Source organism: Balaenoptera ricei, chromosome 16 (genome assembly GCF_028023285.1).
Source record: "Balaenoptera ricei isolate mBalRic1 chromosome 16, mBalRic1.hap2, whole genome shotgun sequence".
Lineage (NCBI taxonomy): Eukaryota > Metazoa > Chordata > Mammalia > Artiodactyla > Balaenopteridae > Balaenoptera > Balaenoptera ricei.
Window position 1 is genome coordinate 107,315,448 of NC_082654.1, and position 25,902 is coordinate 107,341,349.

Genomic DNA, 25,902 nt, shown 5'->3' on the forward strand with positions numbered 1-25,902 from the left:
ATTTGAAGACGTTTGTGCTGTGCGGTCGAGTGGCAAACCCCCCGCTGCTTCTCCCTCTGACTCAGGAGAATGTGCTGAATACACAGCCAGCCACCCTGACATTCACGGGCCAGAGCAAGAGGGCAGGCAGAGGGTCATATGCCCTGTGTCTCAACAGCTAAAAGTTATAAATCAGAGTAACAAACTATTTAAAAAGTATATGCTATAGCCTCCTAACTTGAAAAATGTACCTTCGTAAAGACCTGGAAGACCATGTTTGAATTTAGAAGTTTTAGAACGCTTGGAGTTCCACGTGAATCGGTGGCACAGAGTGGCACCCAGGTACCTTCTTTGCCCTCCCAGCTCTGGATGGCACTGCTAAGGGCCTCGAGTGCAGGCATGTGGACACCTTGACCCATCCATTTGAGCTACGTCAGCAAAATACTATCATATCTGTGCTTAATTCCTTCCTATTGAATTATCGGTGCTTAGCAAAAAAAAAAAAAAAAAGAGAAAAAACAATTAATGGAGGGGGCATTGTGGGTGATGTTCCGTGCCACCCTTTCCATAGCATGCGCCTGGAGTGTGTACAAGAGGGGAAGATGCAAATCTGTTGTGTCCTCTGTTAGTCTTGAAGGGTAGCAGAACCTGCCACCCTAAAATATGCTATTTTGTTCTAAGGATTATTTTGAGCTGAAGGCAATTGGAAAAAGAAGATACCGGAAAAGCTCCCTGCCCTCCCCTTATTTGCCTAAAAGCAGGATGTAAATCTGCAAAGTTGTCCCTCCTCACCTCCCTACCAGAAAAGACAAAGGCTAATTCCCCTAGATAACTTTAGACCCTTATCCAGGGAGAAAGCTTGGACTCAGACCTGCATAACAAGCCTCACTCATGTTTACGGTGCTTTTCCAGGTAACCTTCCAAAACTCTTCTACCCCACACCTTTCTTTCTTTTGTCTGTAGCTCGAGATGGTGTTTAAGCTGGAGTTCTAAGCCACCTTGGAGAGTTTCTCATTTTTCCCTGGGTTTCTCCCAGGTATACCTGAGGTACACATGTTAATAAACTTCTGTGTGCTTTTCTCTTGTTAATCTGCCTTTTGTTGCAGGGGTCTTAGCCAAGAACTCAGAAGGGTAGAGGGAAAATTCTTTTCCCTCTTCCACAGTTTCAATTCTTTCTTGCTTGTCTTTCATAGAAGAAGTGTTTAAAAATACATTTCCCCACCAAAATGGCTTCTAAATGCAAAAAAAACTACCTTAGGTAGTGCTGGACATAAGAAAGTGCAATCTATCCCCATGCTGGAAGAAAAAAATATTGTGTTTTAATGCTGTTGTTGGACTTCTGGAGAGATGGTTTGTCGGACTTCAATATGGCATTCAAAGGTAATTTCGACTCTGCTCAATATTTACTTTATACATGGTTCTCTATAATCAGAACAGTGTTTTAGAAATTATAGCAGAATAAGATAACCCAGGAGAGCAACTGGCAACTTGGGAGACCAGTTCGGGGGCTGTTGTTCCTATAACAGCATGGAGGTCTCAAGTAGGACCAGGAGGCATAGATGTCAGAAATCAGTCAGTCTTGGTAAAGCCCATCTTTCGTTATTTTTTAAAAATATTTATTTATGTGTTTATTTATTTATTTTGGCTGCACTGGGTCTTAGTTGCAGCACATGGGAGCTTCGTTGTGGCATGCAGACTTCTTAGTTGCAGCGTGTGGACTCTTAGTTGTGGCGTGCGGACTTCTTAGTTGTGGCATGCATGTGGGATCTAGTTCCCCGACGAGGGATGGAACCCGGGCCACCTGCATTGGGAGTGCAGAGTCTTACCCACTGGACTACCAGGGAAGTCCCAAGCCCATCTTTCTGAACAAATCTAATCAAGTCATTGCCATGCTTTAACATCTCCCTCAGAGAATGAAGTCCACAGTTCTTAGTACAAGTGCAAGATCTCCACCTTTGGCTCCACACTACCTTTCCAGCCCCATCTACAAAACCATCTCAAGGTTCCGGGCACTTTCACATCTCTGATTATTTTCTCCCGATTTTGCCGCTTCCCAGGTTTTCCCACAGCACTTTGTTCTTCCACAATCATCATCGTTTCGTATTATTTGTCTTCCTTCTGAATCAAGCCCGAGATCAAGCAATCCAGGCGAGGGAAGCAAGAAAAGACACCCAACAAGAAAGCAGTTGGAAAATAGCAAAAGCCAGGGTAACGCTAGGGCCCTGGACAGAGTAAGACAAGGGTATCAAATCAGAGGCTAAGATAGAAATGAGAGACAATCTGCAGGTGATGCCGGAGCACAGAGCACGGTCCAGACCTGGTAAGTCTGGGCAGAGTGACAGCATCTGATTTACACTGATGGCAGCTGGTAGGAAACGCTTCTCAGTGCCCTCCCTGATCTCCCAGGAGCTCTGCACTCGTGGTGCTGGGGAACAAAATGAGGCCAGACACACTTGTCTCTCCTGAGATTTAATAACACACTTTTCTAACTCATTTTGACGCCTCTCCCAACTTTTCCAGATTGGATCACATCACCAAGACTCCTGGTAAAACCTCTTTCAAAACCTCCTATCGGATGCTCCCCTCAGTGGTTTTATTGTCTTTTTGAAGCTTTATTTTATTTATTTATTTATTTATTTATTTTTCTTTTTGAAGCTTTAAATGCTGGTTAAGTAATGCGAGAAGTGTCCACCTAGATTGATCACAACATAGCTGCTTAAACAACTGAGAAATTGTTTCTCGCTCCTCAATTCTCTCACTTCACTGTAAAGAAAGAAAAACCAGTGGTTTATATAGAACAATGTGATTGTCATTTTCCCACTGAATATGTTTCTCTCTCTGACTTGTCCACCTTTTCCTACTACTGTCCTATTGTCCTCTACTATTCCTAATAGTAGAGTTATTGTTATTCCTAATTTGCATGCAGTATTTAAATTATACATTAAAAAAAGACACGGCTTTTTAAGATGTTTAAAAACGTGATTTCTAAAACAATGTGACTTCAGGCCAGGAACTTTTTCAAACTCTTGACTTTAAAAGAAGCATTTAAATAGAACATCGCCAAGTTGTTTTTTTTTTAACTTTTTGGCCACACCCCACGGCATGTGGGATCTTAATTCCCCTGACCAGGGATTGAACCAGCACCCCCTGCAAGGGAAGCACAAAGGATCTTTACTGGATATAGTTCTTGCTAGGAATCAAGTCCACTGTTTAACATTAAGTGCTACCAAAGGGAAAGAAGTAAGCTTATCTGTTTGCAAGGTATCAACAGAGCCTTAACTTGCATTTACAGGGATGTATGCTATAATCATAGTGGACGTGCATACGTACAGGACTCAGAGTACAAGTGGAATTTTCCTTGTGAGAGGCTGAGGCTGGGGTTATTTTCCTGACTAATGTGAAACAGAGAACTGTTCCTATAAATTGCAGTAATCGAAGCCCACTTGCAAAGAGGCAGAAGACTTGGGGGCCTGTTGCTGTCATCTAAGCTCATTTTAGCAACTAAAGGTTAACTCCTCGTTTCCTGGGGAGGGGTCTCTCCAGAGGAAGACTGAAGCCCAGTAAAGGTGAGGCAGCGGTGGGGGGCCATGTCCACGGTATGGCCCACAGATGTCATTACCCTGGTGTCCATGAGTCCTCATATTCAAACCTTCCATGACTCGCTCTTTTATTAACTTGCCACCTCTTGCTTCTTGTGATTTCTTTCTTTTCGCTTTGTTGCAGCGCGTGGGCTTAGCTGCCCCGTGGCATGTGGGATCTTAGTTCCCCGACCAAGGATCGAACCCACGTCCCCTGCATTGGCAGGCGTATTCTTAACCACTGCACCACCAGGGAAGTCTCGCTTCTCGTGACTTCTAACCGTCTGTTGGTTTAGTAGCGGGACACTCTGACTTCACACCAAGGCATAGTAGAGAAAGGTGAGGGAAAGAGCCTCATGTGCTTCGTGAGGGTCTGGCTGGACCACACAGCTCAGCCTGCTTTCCTGAGTTCCTTTTAAAAAGGAGAAATTCCCCTGCAGCTCTTAGGCCCTCGGGTATCCGCCGACTGACACCTGGCAAGAACCACGCCCCCTGTGTTTTACAAACAGGGAACCTCGCTATTGCCCAAAGTTAGTAAGTTGGGGGATGCCTTTTCCCCAACCCTCAAAACTAGTTTATTTATAGTGTCCCAACACCAAACTAATGAAAGTAAAGTGAAACCTGAAGCGTCTGTCGGGCGAGGACGGAATCACGTGTCTGCGCAGAGAGAAGAGCTGCCCTTCGCTCCACAGAGGCCTCGCTGGGCCTCATCCCCAAGCCCTTTTCAATTTTGCGTTGCAGATGTCAGTGTCCCAGGCCACCTCTCACTCCTCTGTCGTAGCCGTTCCCTCACTTAGCCGCCATTACTGATTTTCTCCAGAGACACCTGCTGAAGATGGTAAAGACATAGGCTCTGGGTCACGTGGCCAAAGCTCAAATCCCAGCTCCACCATCTACTGGCTGTGTGATCTTAAATGACTTTCTTTTTCTCCTCTTCCATTTTTACATAGGTGCTATCTTATTTCTGCTTCTACGTGTCTCGCAGGAGGACTAACTGAGACAAGTGAGTGCTTAGCACGGTGCCTGGCAAATAGTAAATGCTCAGCAACTCTCAGCTGTGACTATTATGATTGCTTGTCTCTTTCCGTAACTCAACTATGAGCGGGCAGCGATTATGTCTTTTTTGTTTCTGTTCCCCAGCGCTTACTTAGCTCAGTGCCTAGCACTTATGATGCGTCCTCAGTAAACATCTATTGGTTGGATGGATGGGATGAATGAAAGAATGTATGAACTGGAGACAGACAGTTCAGTGTAAGCAGTGTCCTGTGTCCCATCTTGCTCTTTTTTCTTGTATTGGAAAGACACGTGTAACGCTGAGAACCAGTATAGGGAGAGGTTTCATAGCACACGCTCCTTCGCATCCCTGTGAGGTGGACATCGTGTCCCTTGTCTACTGTGTCATGGTCTGAGAACTATCTTTTCACCATAGTCACCAACTTTTTTCCCCAGACAAAAACTACCTACCTACACTTACGACCAAGAAGGTAGACTAGGTAAGAGCGATGGGTTTAGCTATCTCAACAAAAGCATGGTTCTACAGAATCTGTTTTCTCATGATGCAAATTGCTGCAGATATAGCCACAAGCAAAAAGAAATAGCAGAGGGGCTTCCCTGGTGGCGCAGTGGTTAAGAATCCGCCTGCCAATGCAGGGAACATGGGTTCAAGCCCTGGTCCGGGAGGATCCCACATGCCATGGACAAACAAAGCCCATGTGCCACAACTACTGAGCCTGAGCTCTAGAGCCCGCGAGCCACAACTACTGAGCCCGTGTGCCAGAACTACTGAAGCCCGCGCGCCTAGAGCCGGTGTTCTGCAAAAAGACAAGCCACCGCAATAAGCCTGTGCACTGCAATGAAGAGTAGCCCCCGCTCGCTACAACTACAGAAAGCCTGAATGCAGCAACGAAGACCCAAAGCAGCCAAAAATAAATAAAATAAAATTAATTAATTAATTTAAAAAAAGAGAAATAGCAGAGAAACATATATGTGTAATAAAATATAAAGAGATACATGGACCATATGATTTCACAATTCAGGGTCACAGTTACCTCTTAGGGATGAAAAGGGCTGCTGATGAGACTGGGGGGAGAGTACATGGAGGGCTTCAACTGTTTTCTTCAGCCAGGTGGTGAGTGCCTAGGTGTTTGTGTATCATTTTTTATACTCCTTGTGTTTATTGTTTAATAAGTTGAACGCAATAGCCAAAGATCATGAAGACGTTCAAAAAGGAAATACAAATGGCCAATAAACACAAGAAAAGCTGTTAAAGTTGGGGGCTGGAGAGGGAGAGAGAGATTGAGAGAGAGACAGAGAGAGAGAGAGAGAGAGGGAGTGAAGGAAGGAGAGAGGGGAGTGGGAGAGAGATCAAGAAAGAAAGCCTAGCTGGACAGAGCAGAGAAGGCTCTACCAAGAGGAGGAAAGAAGCAGCTGTGTAACGAGAGGGTAAAGGAGGACAGGCAGTGAGTCACACTCACACACTCTGCCTCCTACTCTTTTTTTAAAAATATTTATTTATTTATTTGGCTGTGTCGGGTCTTAGTTGCAGCACACAGACTCAGTAGTTGCGGGGCGTGGGCTCAGTAGTTGCGGCACGCCGGCTTAGTTGAACCGCGGCATGTGCAATCTTAGTTCCCCGACCAGGGATCGAACCTGTGCCCCCTGCATTGGAAGGCGGATTCTTAACCACTGGACCACCAGGGAAGTCCCATCCAACTCTTGACGTTAGGACAGAGTGAGGGATTTGAAAGGCTTTCCTGAGAGTGAGTCTGAGGAGGCAGAAAAATCCCAAAGTTTAGACTATGAAATTATTTATGGCCCTTATGCCCAACACAGGGTGGTTTCAGGACAGTGAGAGTCAGAACTGTACTGGTCTACAAAGCGGTACAAACTACAACAGTGGTTGGTTTCTCCCACGTCTGCCACGAAGGATTCAAAATGCAGAGGCCTTGGGTAGAGGTTTTATCGGTAGAAAAGTCTTTGTGGTTACACCAAATGCATATAAAAAGGAGAAACTATTTTAAAGTAGCTCTGACTTTTCTGAAAGAATCTTCTCAAATTAGCTAATTAGAGATCATTTGATTTAAGAATTTGTAGTGGGATGACTATACAACAACCAAAGTTTTAGGGCCAGAAGAAACACTGTGGATTGTTTAGGTTCACACTTTCCTTTGCCATATAAATTAAGGCTGAAAGGATTAAGTGATTTGCTTGGTGGTAGGCGGCAGGGCTGGTTCTGGAACCCAGGTCTCCTGACTGGATGCTGTGCACAGCTCATGTGGCCGCCTTGGTTCTAGAGCAGCCTCGGGGGGATTCCCGACTGTGAAGTCTCACAGGGACGTGAGGACATTCTGGTGTCCTCACATGTGGCACAGCACATGCCGGTCTGCTCCTCTAGCTGCAGGCACTGAGACACCTAGTGCAGGACTGACCTTGGATGAGGTGGCCCAGATTCACTGTCAGAAAGGCATCCTGATGGGACTCTCCTTTCAGCAGTCATCTGTGTGATGATGAACTTCTCAGCTTTGGATTATGCAGCTGATAAAAAGAAGAGGCACAAGCTAATATGCCAGAGTCAGCAATTTTGAGGTTCATGTCACCTGGTCCATCCTTTATGGGGTTATGTTTCATCCTTTCTGGGTCTTTCCCCATTTCCTCAGCAGAGTTTCTTCCCTGCTCTGTTCACACCAGATTTCGTAGGCTGTATTATACCGACCTAATTTGTGTTCTCTCTCCTAGTAGGGCCATGGGCTCCTTCGGGACAGGGTTTCTTACTCAACTCCAACTCCATTATGTAGGACACTGCTTGGCCTCTAGTAGTTGCTGGGACCAAATGATGGCCAAATGTGTCTGGGAGGAAGGCTCCACATGGACCGATCAGGAATATAAATTAACATTCATGCTCACCGAACAAAAGACCACTTATAATCAGAGGCACGCTGAGCGTATGAACGCTCATCTAAACCAGAATATCTTTGACTGAAAAGGGGCACTATTAATAATTACAGTGGGACAACAGGCATAAATCAAAACTGTTCTGAGCAAACTGGGCTGTATGGCCACCCATCTTGTAACTTAGGTTTGGGAAGTTTCTCCTCTGGAAATCATGCTCAGTTAGAAAAGATACATTATTCTAAATACAGGTAAATGTACGACTTGAAACCGCTAAGAAGAAAGGTCTGCTGAACAAAATAAAACAACTATATTCTGTCAAAGCATATTGGACAAGGTGGGGATTGTCAGCCCAGCAATGCCCATCCCCTTTTCGTCGTCACTACAAGATCATCACAGGACTCTACCCTATGGCCACACTTGATGGTTCTTCTGCCATCAATGGTCACCTGACCTCAGCTGGCCCATCAGAGTCCTTTCCCTGAGACCATCCTGGAACTAGGACTGAGACTGATGGCCTGTCTTTGGGTCCTGGACCAAAGCCTAGTGCTTGTGGTAGCCCTGAGCCTACCACGTGGGGACCGAGGGTCTGCAGACAGCAGCAGGAGCAGAGACGGGACCGCCGCCTTCCAGCCCGGCCCTAACATTCTGAGGGCCTGAAGCAAGACGAGAGACAGAAGCCCACATTTCATATGCCTGAATATTTGGAGGTTGTAAACCAATTGTCAAATAGAATACGTTATGTCCTCCTATCTTGGTACATTTCATAATAACAACAGAAAAGGAAAAATACGTGTAAGGTTACAGGTTTTATATGTTCCAAGGTTGGCAAAATACCAAAGACACCTGAGGTTTTTTTTCAGTTATAATTTTTTTTTAAATTTTATTTATTTCTGGCTGCGTTGGGTCTTCGTTGATGTGCATGGGCTTTCCCTAGTTGCGGCGAGCGGGGGCTGCTCTTCGTTGCAGTGCACACGCTTCTCATTGCAGTGGCTTCTCTTGTTGCAGATCACGGGCTCTAGGCACGCGGGCTTCAGTAGCTGTGGCGCATGGGCTTAGTTGCTCCGTGGCATGTGGGATCTTCCCAGACCAGGGATTGAACCCGTGTCCCGTGCATTGGCAGGCAGATTCTTAACCACTGTACCACCAGGGAAGTCCCAGACAATTGAGTTTAATCATTATTACACATGCGTGGGTGTTCAAAAAATTTTAGGAGATTTTAGGAGATTTTTAGGAGAAATGTAGCAGTGTGTAATCTCAATACTTTCTGGTTTCATCCTGTGCCACCAGAGTATTGGGAAGCTTGGGAGTGCTCAGGCTGAATCAGTCTGTGTTTCACCAGGTGGGCTGGGACTGGGCTACCACGCAAGTGCATCACCAATATTAAAGTATAGTTTAGTTGATCCAAAGGTGGAGAGGAAGGAGATATAGAAAAGGAGAGAAGAGGGGTTAAGAACATGGGCATAGGTGAAGACTATTTTAATGAAAGTGTTCTTGATACTGAATGCATTGCAGAAGTCAAGACTTTATTAGTCAATAAAGGCACTTAAGATGCGAATGTTCATAGACCAAAGAGTTTTAAAATCACAAACAGATATATAATACCAATTATATAATGATAGAATTTTTTTTTAAAAATTGGAGGCATAAAGTCTTGAATAAGTTTGAGATATTATACAGTTTTTCTCATTGGATTAATCCTAATAAGAAATTGCTTATTGAGAGGACCTGAAATGAAAGAATTCACAAATTAAGTATAGCCACTAGGAGATGGGAGTGGGATCAAGAGGAATTCAGGGATCACTGACACTGGAGGATGTGGCTGTTGACTTCACCTGGGAGGAGTGGGAGCTCCTGACCCCTGCTCAGAAGGACCTGTACCGAGACATGACGCTGGAGAATCACCTGTGTCAGTGGGGTATCAAGTTAGCAAACCTGGAACAAAGAGAACCACCACAGACCTTAGAAGATTAAGTTCATAGTCACCCCCATCCAGAAATTGAGAAAGTGGATGATCATGTGCAGCCGCACCGGCAAAACCAAAATATGCTGAAGAGGATGGAACAGTGTTATGAACAGAATGCATTTGGGAATATTATTTGTCAGAGCAAAAGTTGTTTTCCTTTAAGGCCAAATCATGCTGTAGTTGATTTACACAGGAAAACTTTGAAATCATATTCAGATGTAATCAACCAGAGTAGAAGCTGTGATTAAAAAGGAGCCTGCTGAGTTTAATGGAGATGGGAGATCCTTTCTCCATGCTAATCATGAGCAAACTTATACTGAAATTAAACATCAGCAAATACACAAAATAGAGAATGCCCACGAATGTACCGAATGTGGGAAAGCCTTCCTCAAGAAGTCTTGGCTCAACGAACATAAGAGAATTCATACAGGAAAGAAACCCCATGGATGCAGTGTGTGTGGGAAAACTTTCTCCAACAAGTTCAAGCCCATTGAACATCAGCGAACTCACAAAGCAGAGAAACCCTATGTGTGCAGTGAGTGTGGAAAAGCCTTCCTCAGGAAATTTCAGCTTACTGAACATCAGAAGACTCATATGGGAAATAAACCCCATGTATGCAGTATATGTGGGAAAGCATTCTACAGAAAGTTCAAGCTAACTGAACACTGGAGAACTCGTACAGAAGTGAACCCCTATGACTGTACTGAATGTGGCAAAGCCTTCTGCAGGAAGGCAGAGCTCATTATACATCAGAGAAACAAAAGAGGAGAAAAACCCCATGTATGCAATGAGTGTGGGAAAGGTTTCTCCAGAAAAATCACAGCTCATTTTGCATCAGAAAGTTCATACAGGAGAGAAATCTCATATATGTAGTGAATGTGGAAAAAGTTTCACACAGAAGGGCAGTCTTATTATACACTAACAAACTCACACTGGATAGAAACACTATGGATGCACTGAATGTGGTAAAGCCTTCAGCCAGAAGGCATGCCTCATAGCGCATCAGTGATTTCATACAGGAAAGACTCCCTGTATACATGTATTGACTGTGGAAAATCTTGTTCACAGAAATCAGGACTCATTAAACATCAGAGAATTCACACAGGAGAGAACCCCTATGGATACAGTGACTGTGGGAAAGCCTTCACTACAAAGACAATGCTCATTGTCCATCAAAGAACTCACACGGGAGAGAGGCTCTATGGATGCAACGAGTGTGGGAAAGCTTTCTCCCACATGCCATGCCTGATTAAACACAAGGGGACACGCACAAGAGAGAAAGAAGTAGATTCAGTGAAGGTGGAATATCCTTCCACAAAGGGTCACAGCTTATTAGATACTAGTGAACTCCTGCAGGGGAAAAGCCCTGTTAACATGGTAACTGTGCAGATGCCTTCTGCGACCCCTCACTCATCATTACACACCAGTGGGCTCCTCACAGATAGGAATGTAGTCCTTATGGAACACTCAGATGCCAGAGGTGCACCCTCAGGACATAACAGGAAGTTTGTGCAGGAGAGAAACCTCATGAATGCGCTGAATGTGGTTATGCCTGCAGTGGCCAATTACATCTTATTTTATGGCACAAAAAACACATAGGGAAAACCTGGTACATTCTATGTGGAAAAGCCTTGAGCAGTAATGTATAGCTGATTATATGGTTATGTATAACCAGAAAGCCTATGAATGCAAAGGTTAGGAAAGCTGTGTTTTGGAAGATAGACCCTATCATCAGTGATCACCATAGGTCATCAGTGAGCTTATACTGGGTAAAAATATAAGAGTGGGAATTCCTTTCCTTCAATACGTGTCATTACATGCTGGAGAGAAACTGCTGGAAGGCAGTGAATGGGGCAGGGTTTGCAGTGGTACATTCTGCCTCATCCATTAGCTGATGAAATCATATACAAATAAAACATTGTGAACACACTAAAGAAAGAAAGAAAGAAAGAAAGAAATGAAGTCAATTATTGCTGACACAAAACTAAAAGGGCAGGTAATGTATTGAATGACAACTAGATTTTGTAATGAAGTGAAAAAAAGAAAACAGGTATAAGAAAGCATGGACCCATACTGATTAAGATTGTCCTTGATGGAGATTAAAAGATCAAATGGTAAAGCTTTATTAAACAAACATAGTCACAGCTAGGGAAGAGTTAGGTTAGGGGTTTTTGGTTGACTTAGGTCAGTAGTGTGATTAACTGCCTCACAGAATTACTGCAGTCTTTGTTATATTTATATAAAATTTATGACATATATTTACCATGTATATATATATATATATATATATATATATATATATATATATATATATATATATATATAAATTAATTCCTGGGCTTCAGGTAATGTTCTGTTTCTTCATCTAGATGCTGGTTATAAAGGTGTGTTGGGTTTGTGACAATTCATCAATGTGAACACATATGTGCATTTTTCGTATTATGTTGTACTTCAACAAAAAGATTTTTTAAAAGAAAAAGATAGCTCCTTTACACACTGTGCTGGCCAGACCATAGCTGGACTGTTATTTTTATAAATGTTTCATTTTAAGAAGTAAGAAGAGGAGGTATACGTTTAAAGAGGAAGGGAGAAGAGCAATGTAAGGGGCTATTTAGGCTGAAGAGGAGAAGGCCCATGGGGTGGGGGTGGGGGAGGGTGGTCAGAGGCTATGTGCAGTAGAATCAGCGATGGTACCCTTTATAGCCCTGTCAGCCCTCCCTGTGTAACTTGGGAAACTCACCTCTTCGTGTCCCAGTTTCTTCTGTTACAAATTGCAAGAGCTCAACCAGATAATCTGAGAACCCTTTACATTCTAAACTGCTGGACGCATTGAAAGGCATGTACCTTAAAAACGTGAAGTGTGTATTTCAATTTTTTTTTTTTTTTTTTTTTTTTTTTGGCTGTGTTGCGTCTTCGTTGCTGCACGCGGGCTTTCTCTAGTTGCAGCAAGCGGGGGCTACTCTTTGTTGTGGTGCTTGCACTTCTCATTCCGGTGGCTTCTCTTGTTGCAGAGCACGGGGTCTAGGCATACGGGCTTCAGTAGTTGTGGCGCACGGGCTCAGTAGTTGTGGCACACGGGCTTAGTTGCTCTGCAGCATGTGGGATCTTCCCGGACCAGGATCGAACCTGTGTCCCCTGCACTGGCAGGCGGATTCTTAACCACTGCACCACCAGGGAAGCCCTGAAGTGTGTATTTTAATGGTTTGTTGGTTCTCCCCTTGTACTATTCTTCTGTATTGCATGTATTTTTATGCATTACTTTAAACCTTTGTGAAATGTGATGGATAGTTAACATACACAAATTTACCTGAAGCAGAAGATGCTATGTTCACTTCAGGAGTGACTTTTACACAACAATGGTAATTTAGGACTTAATTTGCATGTAAAAGTTGTTCTAGATCTACTAAGCTTACTAACTGAAAGATTCATTGATTCAGAATCTATTTTTGGTCAGAGATGTATTATTTTAAATTCTGATCCTAATAAGTGACAATTGTTAGTCTTAGTTGAGATTACAAGCCTTGACAAATTTGTTCATTCTTAGGCAATCTCTAGAGTTGCATTAAATTACAAGCCAATCCATATGGTCCCCCAATGGATGACCGCTAGGAGATCCTCTAAAAACATGGTGGCATTTCTACCTGGTATATGGCGGGAAGCAGTCAGTGCACTTTACAGCTTTTTTCCTTCCTGCCTCCCTCCCTCCGTCCCTTCCTTCCTTCCTTCCTTTGTCCGCCCAGGTCAAATCCCAGTGGGGATTCATCCCTGGGCCTGCTGTGCTCAAAGCAGTTTTATTTTTCAATGAAACATGGTACTTTTCACATTTTATTTCCTTTTAATACTTTTTTTAAAATTGAAGTATAGTTGATTTACAATGTTTCAGGTGTACAGCAAAGTGATTCAGCTACACACACACACACATGTCCTTTTTCAGATTCTTTTCGATTATAGGTTATTACAAGATACTGAATATAGTTCCCTGTGCTATACAGTAGGTCCTTGTTGTTTATCTATTTTATATATAGTAGTGTATATCTGTTAATCCCAAATTCCTAATTTGTCCCTCCCTCCACTTTCCCCTGTGGTAACCATAAATTTGTTTTCTATGTCTGTGATTCTGTTTTTGTTTTGTAAATAAGTTCATTTGTGTCATATTTTAGATTCCATATATGTGATCCTATGATGTTTGTCTTTCTCTAAGTATTTTACTTAGTATGATCATCTCTAGGTCCATCTGTGGTGTGCAAATGGCATTATTTCATTCTTTTTTATGGCTGAGTAGTATTCCATTTTATATACGTGCCACATCTTCTTTATCCATTCATCTGTTGATGGACATTTAGGTTGCTTCCATGTCTTGGCTATGAACTATGTTACTAGTGCTCCTATGAACACTGGGGTGCATGTATCTTTTTGAATTAGAGTTTCTGTCTTTTCCAGATATACGCCCAAGAGTGGGATTGATGTATCATATTGTAACTCTATTTTTCTTTATCTGATTGACTTAGTAAGTGGACATATATTTAGTGGTTAAGGCCGATGGTACCGGAGCCCATCCCCACTGCCCCGTCCCCCCAAGTAAGTGCTTGCTTACTCAGTGGCAAGCACTCGGGCAAAATTCAAGAGCTGTGATGGGCAAGTCACTCCCCCATCTGAGCCATCGAAGTAGAGATAACATTGGTGCTTACTTAGAAATATGCCAGCCATAGTAAGTGCTCAAGATGTGTTAGCTCCAAAGGGCCCTCCCCCGGGGAAGATGGCAGCCAGCCCCATGGAGAAGTCCCCAGCCCAGCACAGGCCCCGAGAGCAGAGGAGCGACAGCCGATGGGGGAGCCTCCGGCGTGGGTGGACGGTTCAGCCCCGCCCTGCTCGTGCAGCACGGTGTCCAAGTGGCCGCCGAGGGGAAGGGGAGGTGAAGAGGCCACGCATGCACCTGTGGGCCAGCGATGGCCGGACACAGTGGCCGCACAGACGCAGCCGCTGCCAGTGAGCAGGGCGCGCACGACACACCCAGTGGGGCCCGTTGGGACTGAGCACAGCGGGCAGCTGAGCCGCCCCACTCCGGGTCAGACCGTCCTGTCCTGTTTGACGGGGAGCTTCAAAAAGGCAGCTCTTTTTTTTTTTCAAATATTTATTTATTTTGGCTATGCTGGGTCTTAGTTGTGGCATACGGGATCTTTAGTTGCGGCATGTGGGATCTTTGGTTGCGGTATGCGGACTTCTTAGTTGCAGCATGCGTGCGGGATCTAGTTCCCCGACCAGGGATCGAACCCGGGCCCCCTGCATTGGGAGCTCAGAGTCTTACCCACTGGCCCAACTGAGAAGTCCCGCAATAAGGCAGCTTGAAACTGGAAATGTCCGAATCACCGTGATTCGGTGATTGGGTTATATTTTCCAGTACTGGTAGAAACTGGAGCTTGTGAACTGAGTTGTATTCAATTATAGAGAAATATCAGTCTCATATATGTTTGCATACCCAACTTTTGTGGACTACCAGCTACAATACTGGTAAAGTTGAGGCTTGCAAATTGTAGCACTAAAGTGATTTTATATTTGTGGGAACGTAGCTTGAAGAACAGAAGGACGACCATAATTCTAATCGCAGCTACATTACTCAAGAAGATACTTGGTTCTATGGGGTTTCATAAAGGGTAGGAAAAAAACAACTCCCAAGGCAGCGAGGCAGGTTTTCATATCCTAGCTTGATGCTTCTCACGTGTGGTTCCTGGACCAGCTGTGTGTGAATCTCCTCCGGGAGGACGCAGACCCCAGGCCTATCCCCAGATCCCCGAGTCAGTAATCAGTGGAGATTTTTCAAGCTGGTGGTGGTGATTTCCTTTCTCTCTCCTCTCTCCCATTCATCTCCCTACACTGCAACTAAACTCTGTGATTTTTACCCCAAACCCCTCAAAACCTGTACTCTCGCTTAAAACCACAGGGACTCCCATTCTAGTTATCGTCTGATGAACAAGCGTGGAGGGGCGGCCTGTTTTCAGGGTAGCAGCACCGTCCAGCACAATTTTCTGTGATGGTGGAAATGTTCCCACCTCTGTCCCGTCCAGTACGGCAGCCAGCAGTCACCGGCGGCTCCTGGGCACTCGGAATGGGGCAGGTGTGACTGAGGAACAAGTGTGTACTTTCATCTTATTTAACTGCTTTAAATTTAAATAGCTTGGGCGTGACAGTGATGATGGCTGGACAAGAGCATATCTGGGACACTTTGGAGTCGACTGGACGGGCCAGGGCAGGCTCGGGGAGGCCCCTGGGGCTCTGGCCGGAGCTGCTGGGTGGGAGGGGGTCACTTAGGGCATAGGGAAGAGTGGGGGAAGGAAGTGACATTGGGGTGAGGAGTCACGGGCTCCAAGACAGACATCTTGAGAATGTTCATGAACATACAGCCAACTCCTGCTGGTCTGGGACACACAGGTTTCTTCAGGTGACTCTGCTGATCTCTGCTCTGATTCGTATAAATCTTGCCTGAAAGGCAAGCATCGGAGAGCTGGAGCTTAGTTTCCTGTCCCTCACACTTTCCTCAACAGAAATAATGTTCCACGCAAAATTCCTAGTTTGCTAACAAGTCTTACCTACAGGATCTTTTAGTCTTTTCAAAGTCTGAACATGTTGTTCATAGGAGCCTTTTTACACATAGAGCTGAGATACTTGGAAAAGTCTGTAACAACTTATTTATAATACAGTTAATTACCACCGGGGGACACCATTTGGGATTATTCCCATGACAAAGCTTCTTCTAGTCTAATCCAGAACTCTCTAGGCTGTGCTATCCCGTATAATAGCCGCTAGCTCCATGTGGCTATATAAATTCTTTAAAATAAACGCTCAGTTCCTCGGCCACGCTCACCCGACTTCAAGCGCTCAGCAGTCACACGTGGCTGGCGACTGCCACACTGAACCAGGCAAATTACAGAACATCTGCATCATGGCAGACAGTCCCACTGGACGGTGCTGAGTTAACTGTGAGGCCCCCGGGGAAGGAGAAGCCTGAGAGAGCCGATGGAAAGAAAAGAGAGTGGCTGGAGCGTGTAGGTGAGGGCAAGAGCAGAGAGAGGCCACGTCGGGCATGGGCCGGGCCGCTACTGTAGAAGACTGGGTTTTATCTCCAGGCGCTGAGATGCTTTGCGGGAATTAATCAGAGCAGCAGCAGGAAAACAAGTCGAGACTGCAGACAGGGGTCAGGAGAGATTACAGGTACGGGGGAGGCAGTGATGGAGCTGAGGGCGAGTGGAGCGATAGGGGGTGGTATTTTGTAGGAGGGAGAGAAGCGCTGGCTTGTTAACGGACTGTGTCCTGGGTGACATTTCCGGACCAATGCACAGCCCCCTCTAACACGCACTTCAAATCATCTAGGGGGTAAAGGGGTCCTAAGACAGACAACTAGTAGGCAACCGAGTTACGCAAAGAATTTCTAATGGTAATAGTTGTAGCATAAGAGAACCAAAATGCAGGTACACAATCAGACCAACCTGCAAAACACTGGGAACCCAGCCTCTCACACTCAGATCTGACCTGGAGCAGAAAAGCCTCTCAAACCTGGCATTTCCAGTTTTCATCACAGAGCTGGGTGTAGGCTCAGGGTATCACAGGCTGAGCAGGAGAGCCCTAATTTCTGTGCCACGAAATCGAAAGGATCAGGGTATCTGATGAGCTAAAAACCAAACACAGACAGAAGGCACAGAGCAGCCTTGTTTCTTCAGAATGATCAAAAGTTTTCTATATGAAATTTTAAGGATAAAGGGGAACCTGATTCTGATTTTAAAGACTTACGTTTTAAAAAAGCGTTAAACAGAGGACAGCTTGTATAATGCAATTCTGATTTTTAGGTGAAATTGTTCAACGTAGCAGAAGATGTGATGAGAGAACTTTAAACATTATGATATAAAAATGCATTCCAAATCTTCATGACCTTCTCGAGACAAGAACCCTCAAAGATGGGAACGGGAGCCCAGTACCCTCTCGGCCACCAAACAGACCTGCTCTGTTCAGACCACAGTCAGGTTGGCTCAAGTATTTTGGGACTTGGAGCAGAAGATGAAAGGTTTTCCCAGAACATCTTGGGATCACAGAATTTGGCATTTCAGTATGTCTAATGACATGATAGTTATAATACTCGCATGAGGAGAAACTGGGCTATTTAAATAAAAGCTGAAACGTAGTCATTTGGAGTTGGTAAACTAAGTTCCAAGGAAAAATTACATACTAATTCTGGGGTTTCAACACACTGTCGTATATTTCAGAAAAGTCAGCTAATTTATTTGGACCATTTCCCCAACTGAAAAATGGGTGTCTCACAATTTAAAATCTTGAAGAGTTGGTGATAAAGTGAAGAAAAGTCCTTGATAAAGTTGAAAGATTTTGCTTTTGAGATAATAAGCAAAAAGAGGGAAAAGTTTAAAAACTTACTCATTTCTCCTTTGTTTAATCTCTGCAATCCCTATCTCACTTTGCAATGCTGTAGGCTATATCTGGATGCAGCTCCTTTGTGGCTTCAGAAGTCTTTAGGTAGCCCAGTTTGGTCAAACAGCATGAAGTTGAGAGTGCAGAGAAATGTAACAGATAGATGGAGATTTTGCACGGAACAGTGTTAAGTACTCTGAATCTTGAGAAGAACCTGCGAATGAATCCTTGGGGCCTTGAGACCGTGGTGAGGCAGGCTAGGCCCTGGGGGTCAGAGAGGCCTGGCTGGATCCTAGCACCTTGGCTTTTAATAGCTGGGGGACCCGGGTGAGTCATCAACCTGCCAGAGCCTCAACTCCCTCATCTGTAATATGAAAATGAAGACCCAGGGGAAAGCTGGCCTGTGGGTGTGAAATCTCTTTCTAAAGTGAGGTGTGCCTGACAATTTCTATCACCATCCAGATGAGAGGAGAACACGAGCCAATCTTGGTGGCTGTTCTGAAGCACACGTCAGGCCCCAGAACAGCATCTGTCCAAAGGGCAAGTCCTATCTGACCAAATGGCCACGTTCTGCTGAGACCACAGACAACTCTGCCAGGGCCCAGCGTTAAGTCCCTGCCAACGAGCATGGACGCCTGCAGACACTGCTGTGTCCCTCTCGTGCAAGCCTGCGAGACAAAAGCTAAATAACGGAAAGAAGCAGTGACTAGTTTAACTCTTTAACAAAAATCAAAGAAAAATGAAAATGATTTGGAAATGGCAACAGTTTAATTGAACCCATTTACGGTCAACTACCCTGTCTGAAAAAGGAAATCAGTAATTTTCTGACTGTTCTTATAACCTGAAAGTGAAACTGGTTCACACAATGAAAATGTACATAATCCAGTGTCAAAAACTGGTGATTTACAGAAATCACCCCCATTTATTTTTTTCAGCAAAGAGGAGAAAAACAAACATGTTTCCATAATCCAGTGTTTGAATCACTGGCAAAAACTGTCTGCCTCATTCAACGTTCCTGGCCACGTGCTCCGGGAGCACTCTGATGGCCACGAATCTCCCGTGGCTCAAACAACACGGAGAGCCCACGCATGAGGATTATGTGAGTTGAAAACAAGATGCCTTCTCACAATGTGCCTAAAAAGAAGGTCTTTGAAGAATATCCAGATCTTTAAAGGAATGAAATCACTCCTGTTTTGTTGTTGGTTTTGTTCCTTTTAATGATTGATTTTTGGTTTTTGGAATAAACTTTCTTCACTGGGAGGAAGGAGTTGTATGACTTTGTAAGTGGAAACCAAGAGGCCGCTGGCTGATACGTATGCCTCCCCTCCCACAGAGCTTTTCTGTCGCCCCAAAACCCTCTTCCATGATTTTTATTATGGTTCGGAAAGGTAAGGAAAATGATTTCAAGTATTCAATTCCTATCAAAAATTGGTATCAAAAGTAATAAAGGACCTAATTTCTTTATAATTCCATGTTTTAAAAAATAACTTAAGAAGCAAGAGGTCCGGCCCTTTACTTGTATAAATACCACAGCGTAACTAGAGTTTCTTAAGACAACGTGGGGAGGAGTCCGTGTTGAGCACCTCGATCATTGATCTTAATGTTGGGAACGTCTCAGACACGGACGGAAGAGTCTTATAAGAAGGTGAGATACTGAAAAAGAAAAACACAAAGCGAGGGTGTGAAAATCAACACAACTGTACGAAAAAGGCAAAGCTTACGGTCTATTAATTCCTATTACGATATCACTTTCCAATACTCCCTACGCACGACATCAGACAATGTTACAAAGCAGGGGGCGCTGTGAACAGAGCAGGTCCTGCTGCAGCGATGATCTGGGGTACGGGCAGGCTCCCACCATGAGCTGCTGGGAAATTCAGCCAGTCTTCGGAAAGAAAAATCAATCCCTGATTTGCACAGTGAGTGTTACGCACGCACGTCCCTTTGGGGCGCATGCTGGACATGGAACCGGAAGACACAGGTTTCGGGCCTAGCCTTGATCCTTATCAGCGTTAGGGGTTCCTCTCAGCCCCGCTTCCCATATCTGCAGCAAGAGGGAGAGGGTTCCTAACTCCCAGAGTTAGCAGGAGCGTGGGATGGGTGTCAAGGTACGCTGTGAAACGGCAGCTGCACAACATAGGGCAGTGTTGCTATCTTTTCCTTAAAGAGTTGTTGAAAGCTCAACACTGTAAAATGATGTAGGAAACAGAGGCGAGGGACCAGTCAGTCCCTATGGTCATGTTACTAAAACATGTGTAAACTAGTAAACGTGAAACAAGAATATACTGCAACAAGGTGTAGCTGTTAGGAGTTTCCATTACAGAGCTCATGGAATCCTTGCAAACTGGACAAAAGTGTCCTACAGACACAAATTTCTGTTTTAAACAGAGCACAAATTATCCAGCAACTTTTAGAGAGGTTGCTGTGTTCAGTAGGTAATGAAAGGCAGAACTGAAGGTGGTTATGATATAAAAAACATGGAGAAGGAGCAGGAATAAATAAGGTTAGACAGTGAGATTTGCTTATTCTTAACTAACTATGAAAGCATCTGTGAGTTTAATCTCATCGCAAATTTACACGTTCCCCGTGGTGCTTCTGAAAACAAGGTCCAGGAAAGATCAGAGTCTGCTAGGCTCTCCCACCGTAATTGTCAGGGGTAATTTCTGGCTAGCATTTCCTGACTCACGTGCATTCCGCACCTAAATAACAATAAAGTACCACCTTCCCAAAACCCAGAGTGCAGGAAAAATGCAGCTGAAAGGCAGGCACTACCACCCAGACTCAGTCTGAATCGGGTGCAGCTCAATGTTCAAAGTCACTCCCGAATACTGACCCTGAGAGTCTGGGACAAAGGGCGGATTAGGCAAGAGATGTGGCTATCTGACTATATAAATAAGACATTTGTAACCCTTTCTTCACAAACCGGTTTCCTTACTTTATTCATTATTCACGTTTATCCATACACTCACCTGTTAAGGGGTCTTACGCAACAGCAAAAACATTTTAACCTTGAAAAGTGGATTAAATTCATTGTATAATCATAACTCATACAAATGAGTACAATTCCAGTTTCACGAGGCTCCAAAAGTAACCGGGAGCCCCTTCTTTCCCTTTTCAGTTGTAACATCCTTTTGTTTGACCCCTATCAAGCAGTTACCTTTTCAAGTTCATCCAGCTTTTAGCTATTTTGCTAAAAGCCTCTGAACCAGGGGCGGTCATAGCTTCAAAGTCAACCAACTGAAAAACAAAGAAATTTAAGAATGTGATCAAACACGGAGGGGAAGCTCCCTTTGGGATCCGTTGTATTCGTGTGTCTCAACACAAAACTCCGCAGATTGGGATTTAAATGTTTCCCTTCCAGCTCCAGCTCCGACATACCTTCCCTTTGGGAATTTTTCCTGCTACTTCTTTTCCACTCGCCATCAGGGCTCCCACGATCACTGAGTAAGCGATCACACTGTTTAGGTAAAGAACAATTGCAAGTCAGTCCCAGGCCACGGACAGTTACCACGTTAGAGCTCCCACGGATTTTCCATCCTAAGAGATGACATTTTATTTCTCTTAAGAATTCTCTGGACATTAAACATAAGAATATTTTCATTTGCTTTAAAAAACATTTACTAATATACTAATAAAACTATTTACTGATTTACTAATTGAAGGATAAACGTGTAAGGATAATATTTTTCTGAGAACAGAAAGTTTCTTTTAATTAGGAGTCTTCTCCTCACTTGGCTTTTCTCTTCTTGTGAAAGAGTGAATTAGAAAATGTGCCTGCTTATATTTTTAACACCTTCATGGCTTTAAAACACAATATATACGATATGCTTTGTAAATGCAAACATATTAATATTAGTGTTTAAACATTAAACACTTTGGCCCCCAAGAAGAAACAAGCAGAACGCGTTTTCAGAACGCACTAACAGATGGGTCCGAAGCCTGCTGCGTTACGGGCACTTCCCGGCACGTCCGGACTCACTCTAGATCCTGACGTCTCTGTGGCACCAGCTCTGTGCCCTGTGCCAGGCAGCCCAGGACGAAGACAACTAAGACAGACGTCTTGCTCCGGCGAGCGGACACCAGAGAGAGCGAGCCCGTCCCGGGGTCGCCTGCCAGGGAAGCCCTCCCTGAGGCCGTGGCCACGTGCGCTGCATCTTCGAGGGCCACGGGCGGGGCCCCCGAGGCAGAGGAGGGGGAAGCGGGCCGGCAGTGGGAACAGGAAGGTGTGGGCATGGGCAGGGGGCGCGGGGAGGCGGGGACCGGCGCTGCACATCACGCCGCCGCGTTGGCACCTGCCAATGGGTATGAAGATGTGTGGAGCACAGAGAGGGCCGGAGAAAAGCCTGGCAACGGGGAGACCAGCTAGAAAGGTCAGTGCAAGAGATGGAGCAGGTCTGAGCTGCGAGGGGTGGCGGGGGATGGGAGGGCAGGGCTAGGGGGCAGGGTCAGCAAGACTGAGGGACTGAGCAGGTGCAGGGGCCTGCGAGGGTGGAGGATGGAAGGCGGCACATGGAGGCCGCCTGCTTGTCACCCATCATGGGCACGTCTAACGACGACTGTGCTGAAGGCACGAGATTTATGTTCCCATTTGGTTTCAGTGCCGTCGTTACCGTTAGGTAAGTTCCATGTAAGGGCACGCACCCGTCTACACCATAGAGTGATCACCACAAGCCTAGTTTCCATCCATCACCACACGGGGGACCCCCTTCGCCCGTTTCGCCCACCCGCCCCCAACGCTTTTGTCATATTATAACAAAACTTACTGCCACATTTTGGAGAGTTTTACTTTCTAAAGTAGTACTTAAAGATCAAGACATTTAAGTGTATTACTTTAGCCAAAGCATCTTAAAGTCAAACATGTGCTAACAATGGCATACGCCATTCGCATGATTTACTGTACACGGTACCAGATAAAAGGGAAGAAAAAGAAAGCTCTACAGACACATCCCTGTTTGAATGACACCTGAAAGATGCCTGATGAATTCAGTAAGTAGCAAGAATTCATTCATAATAACAAAAATACTTTGCAATGGTTGGTGACCCAGAAGTATTAAACGTTAGCACTAAAGGTCAATTAATGGCCAAAACTTGAGGGCGAGGGGAGAAGAGGGCAGGGTACAGCCTGGGCAAATATCAGGAGTTAAAGCACAGGGCGCACACGTGTGCACACAATGAGACTTCGAGCTCCAGCCTATAAACGCCAAGCACCTTCTTTTAGAACTACATTCCAGGACTCTTGGTGATGCAGTAGATCAAGAACATCATATTTGGGTGGACTTTGAAAAAAACCAAGGGGTCTTCCTGCCATTGCTGGGGTACCTGTACCCAGAGCCACACGGGAGATGTAAGCAAAAGGAGTGCATTCTTCACTCCAAAAACTGTCAGATTAGAGGATATCACTCACCTGGATCCGCGAGAGAGCGGCATTAAGTTATAAAAGTAATAAACTAAGGATAAGATTAAGTTGCCAACAGCATCAGTCTCCTAGGAAAAAAAGACATGTGCTTAGGAACTTAGATAACAGATTACAAACTCATTTCTTATTAGGTGACAAGACACATCAGAAGCATTTACATTAGGAAGAGGATTATTTCATTCTTCTCCTACAAGAACCTACTTTTCACATCCTTGAATATTTTACTCTTTCCAATGATTTCTTTTCTCTCGAGAGGGTATACATTCAGTTCGGTTTAGAGCAGTATGTCCCCAGCTGCCTTTAAAACAGCAACCTTTTCTGATAAACCTAGACATCTGTTTCAGTCTATAATGTTACTTGAAATGTCAACATACACATTGAGATTAAAATAAAACAAAGCCCTTATTAATACTGAATACACTTTCTCAGACTACAGGCCTCTCTACTCCAGGATTCTGATTAGTGCCCTACCCCCGCCCACTGAGACTGAGGTGATCAGTATACTTAATTTATGTGTATAAACTGATTAAAATCCTGAGAAACAAAGTTAACTTCCCAAGGGCCACGGGCGTCCATTCCAGAATGCGGGTGGAGTGGCCCCCACACTCTCCGCACAGTGACAGCTACAGCGACGGAGGTGACATTGCAGCTCCTGCTCCCAAGGAGCCCCCCCCCCCTTGAGTCGGGGAAGCAACGGAGGGAAGAGGTCACAGGCCAGGAGAGCGTCACTAAATGCAGCGTAGGTCATGTCTATCATGGACCAACCTGTTCTCTTAGATCTTGACAAAGCCCAAATTTCTGATACTATGACACAGTCGCTGCATACATTTATCATTCCCCCTCCCCAGTTTCTGTAGTTACTAAATACGGGAATTGTCTCTATAAGAATATTAAAAGAAATATTTACCGGTCAGTTGAAGCTGATTTCAAGCATAAACTGTGTAATCCCAAGGAAAGGGTAAAGGCTTGAAGAAGTTTACAAAAGAATCAGAAGAAGCATGGATAAAATGAAGATAAACAAAAACCTACCCCAAATTCTGATGAGAGAATCAGTACTTTTCCTTTTGCTGTTAGATCTTTATAAAGTGCATCTATTTCGGCATGATATAATTGTGTTCTTTCTTCTGTGGTCTGAGTTTCCACGGAAAATAGTATATTGCCTACCCTAGAAATACAAGAAGGTGTGTCGAAGGCACGTATTATTTGGTTCAAAGAGCTAAGCACGGAAGGGTGGGGAGGGCAGCGTGGCGATGGGGGCACAGGACGCGAGGAAGACTGTTTCTGCCTCTCTGAGCAGACAGATGGGGCGTGTCTCACAGCAGGCAGCTTTTCCACAAAATACGGTTTTGCTCAGTCTAACTGCAGGCACTGCTTACATGAGCTTAAGCTAACACAGGAGGAGGAAACTACACAGAGTAGAATGTACTTCAATGCCCAGGAAACATTTTATCAGACAGCCACCCTATTACAATAGAAGAGCAGGGGCCGGGGCTGTGCCCTGAAAGTGAGTTCAGGGCCTCCACTGTTTCCTTTTCTTTAAGCTTCTGCTCCATGCTTAGCTCCATGTGAGGCTCTGTGGAGGATATAAATTCTATGCAACAGGTATTTACTGGATAACGCCGGTACCCAAACGCTGAAAATACTCCTCAGACACTCTAAAGGACAACACAGCAGAGCTGCCGCCTTGATGGAGGGACGGAGGGGGAAACGAGGCCACAGATTATGATGAGACCATGTGTAGAGCCGTAAAGGTTCATCAGAGGTTCCAAGGAGAAAGAGCTGATCTACTCTGGAAGACATGGAAGAAAACGGGAAATGCTTGTGGAGGAAGGGGCCTGAACCTGGGTCTTGAAGAAGAGGATGGCGATGCCAGAGGCCCAGAGCCAGGAGGTGGGAGGTGACCTCGGGGAACAAGCAGTCTGGCTGAATTAGCAGGCCAGGCGCTGGCAGGAAAGTGCTTCAGGGAAGGCAGGAAGCGTTGTTTGAGGCCATTATTACAAAAGGCCTGAATGTGCGGCAGGGGGACCGATTTGGGTGTCAACGGGCAACGGCAGCCTACGGACCGGGGAGGGCGTTCTAGAGCCAGGGGAGTGCCCCGTGGACCCGGCCTTAGGACCTGAGGAAGCACTGGTCAGCCACAGGAGACCGGAGGTGGAGGCATGGGTCCTAAGTCTAGGTAGGGGTCAGAGGCCCCGAGCAAGACTGACAACAAACAGGGTGAGACAGACATCTGAGCAAAGACGCTGTGTTTCGGGGAAGGACTTATGGACTCTTCCTCGGCAGTTCCACTTCTGCTTGGGAATTTAAAATCATGGGTGGGTGAAGAGGTAGGAGAAAAAATTTCACATCGATAGAAAACCCTGGAATTCCTTCTTGGGGGGAGAATGACCTTTATTGTGAAAGTGCTTTGGTAAGTGGCTTGGGTTAGAGATGGAGACCTCAGCGACGTGGAAGAGTCATAGAACCTGGAAGTTGCTAAACGGGTGTTTCCTCGTGAAGGCCCGTGTAAGTTTGGACAAGGAAGCCAGAGCCCAGGAGGGGCTGAGAGGACGTGGCTCCCACCGCTGAGCTGCCGGAGTCCCTGATGCAGAAGCGGTGGAGCCTCGCAGGGAAGCAACTGAGAAGCGCGTGTTTCGGGGACGGCAGTGAACGGAGAGGGTCAA

General features: G+C 45.1%; 1 protein-coding gene across 8 annotated transcripts in view; it reads right to left on the reverse strand.

The window, feature by feature from the left end:
* Positions 1-18,569: 18,569 nt before the first annotated feature.
* TTC13 (tetratricopeptide repeat domain 13) overlaps positions 18,570-25,902 on the reverse strand; it is a 69,123-nt gene continuing 61,790 nt past the window's right edge. For 7 of the 8 annotated variants that reach the window (XM_059900700.1, XM_059900699.1, XM_059900698.1 and 4 more), the window contains 5 exons: positions 24,269-24,404; positions 23,228-23,307; positions 21,202-21,280; positions 20,981-21,060; positions 18,570-19,476 (listed from right to left, as the gene is read on the reverse strand). In XM_059900700.1, coding sequence (XP_059756683.1) covers positions 19,362-19,476; positions 20,981-21,060; positions 21,202-21,280; positions 23,228-23,307; positions 24,269-24,404 — 490 coding nt within the window. In that variant the 3' untranslated portion in view covers positions 18,570-19,361. Of the gene's footprint in view, positions 19,477-20,980; positions 21,061-21,201; positions 21,281-23,227; positions 23,308-24,268; positions 24,405-25,902 lie in introns of those variants that run through there. The other variant, XM_059900704.1, reaches the window with a different exon arrangement.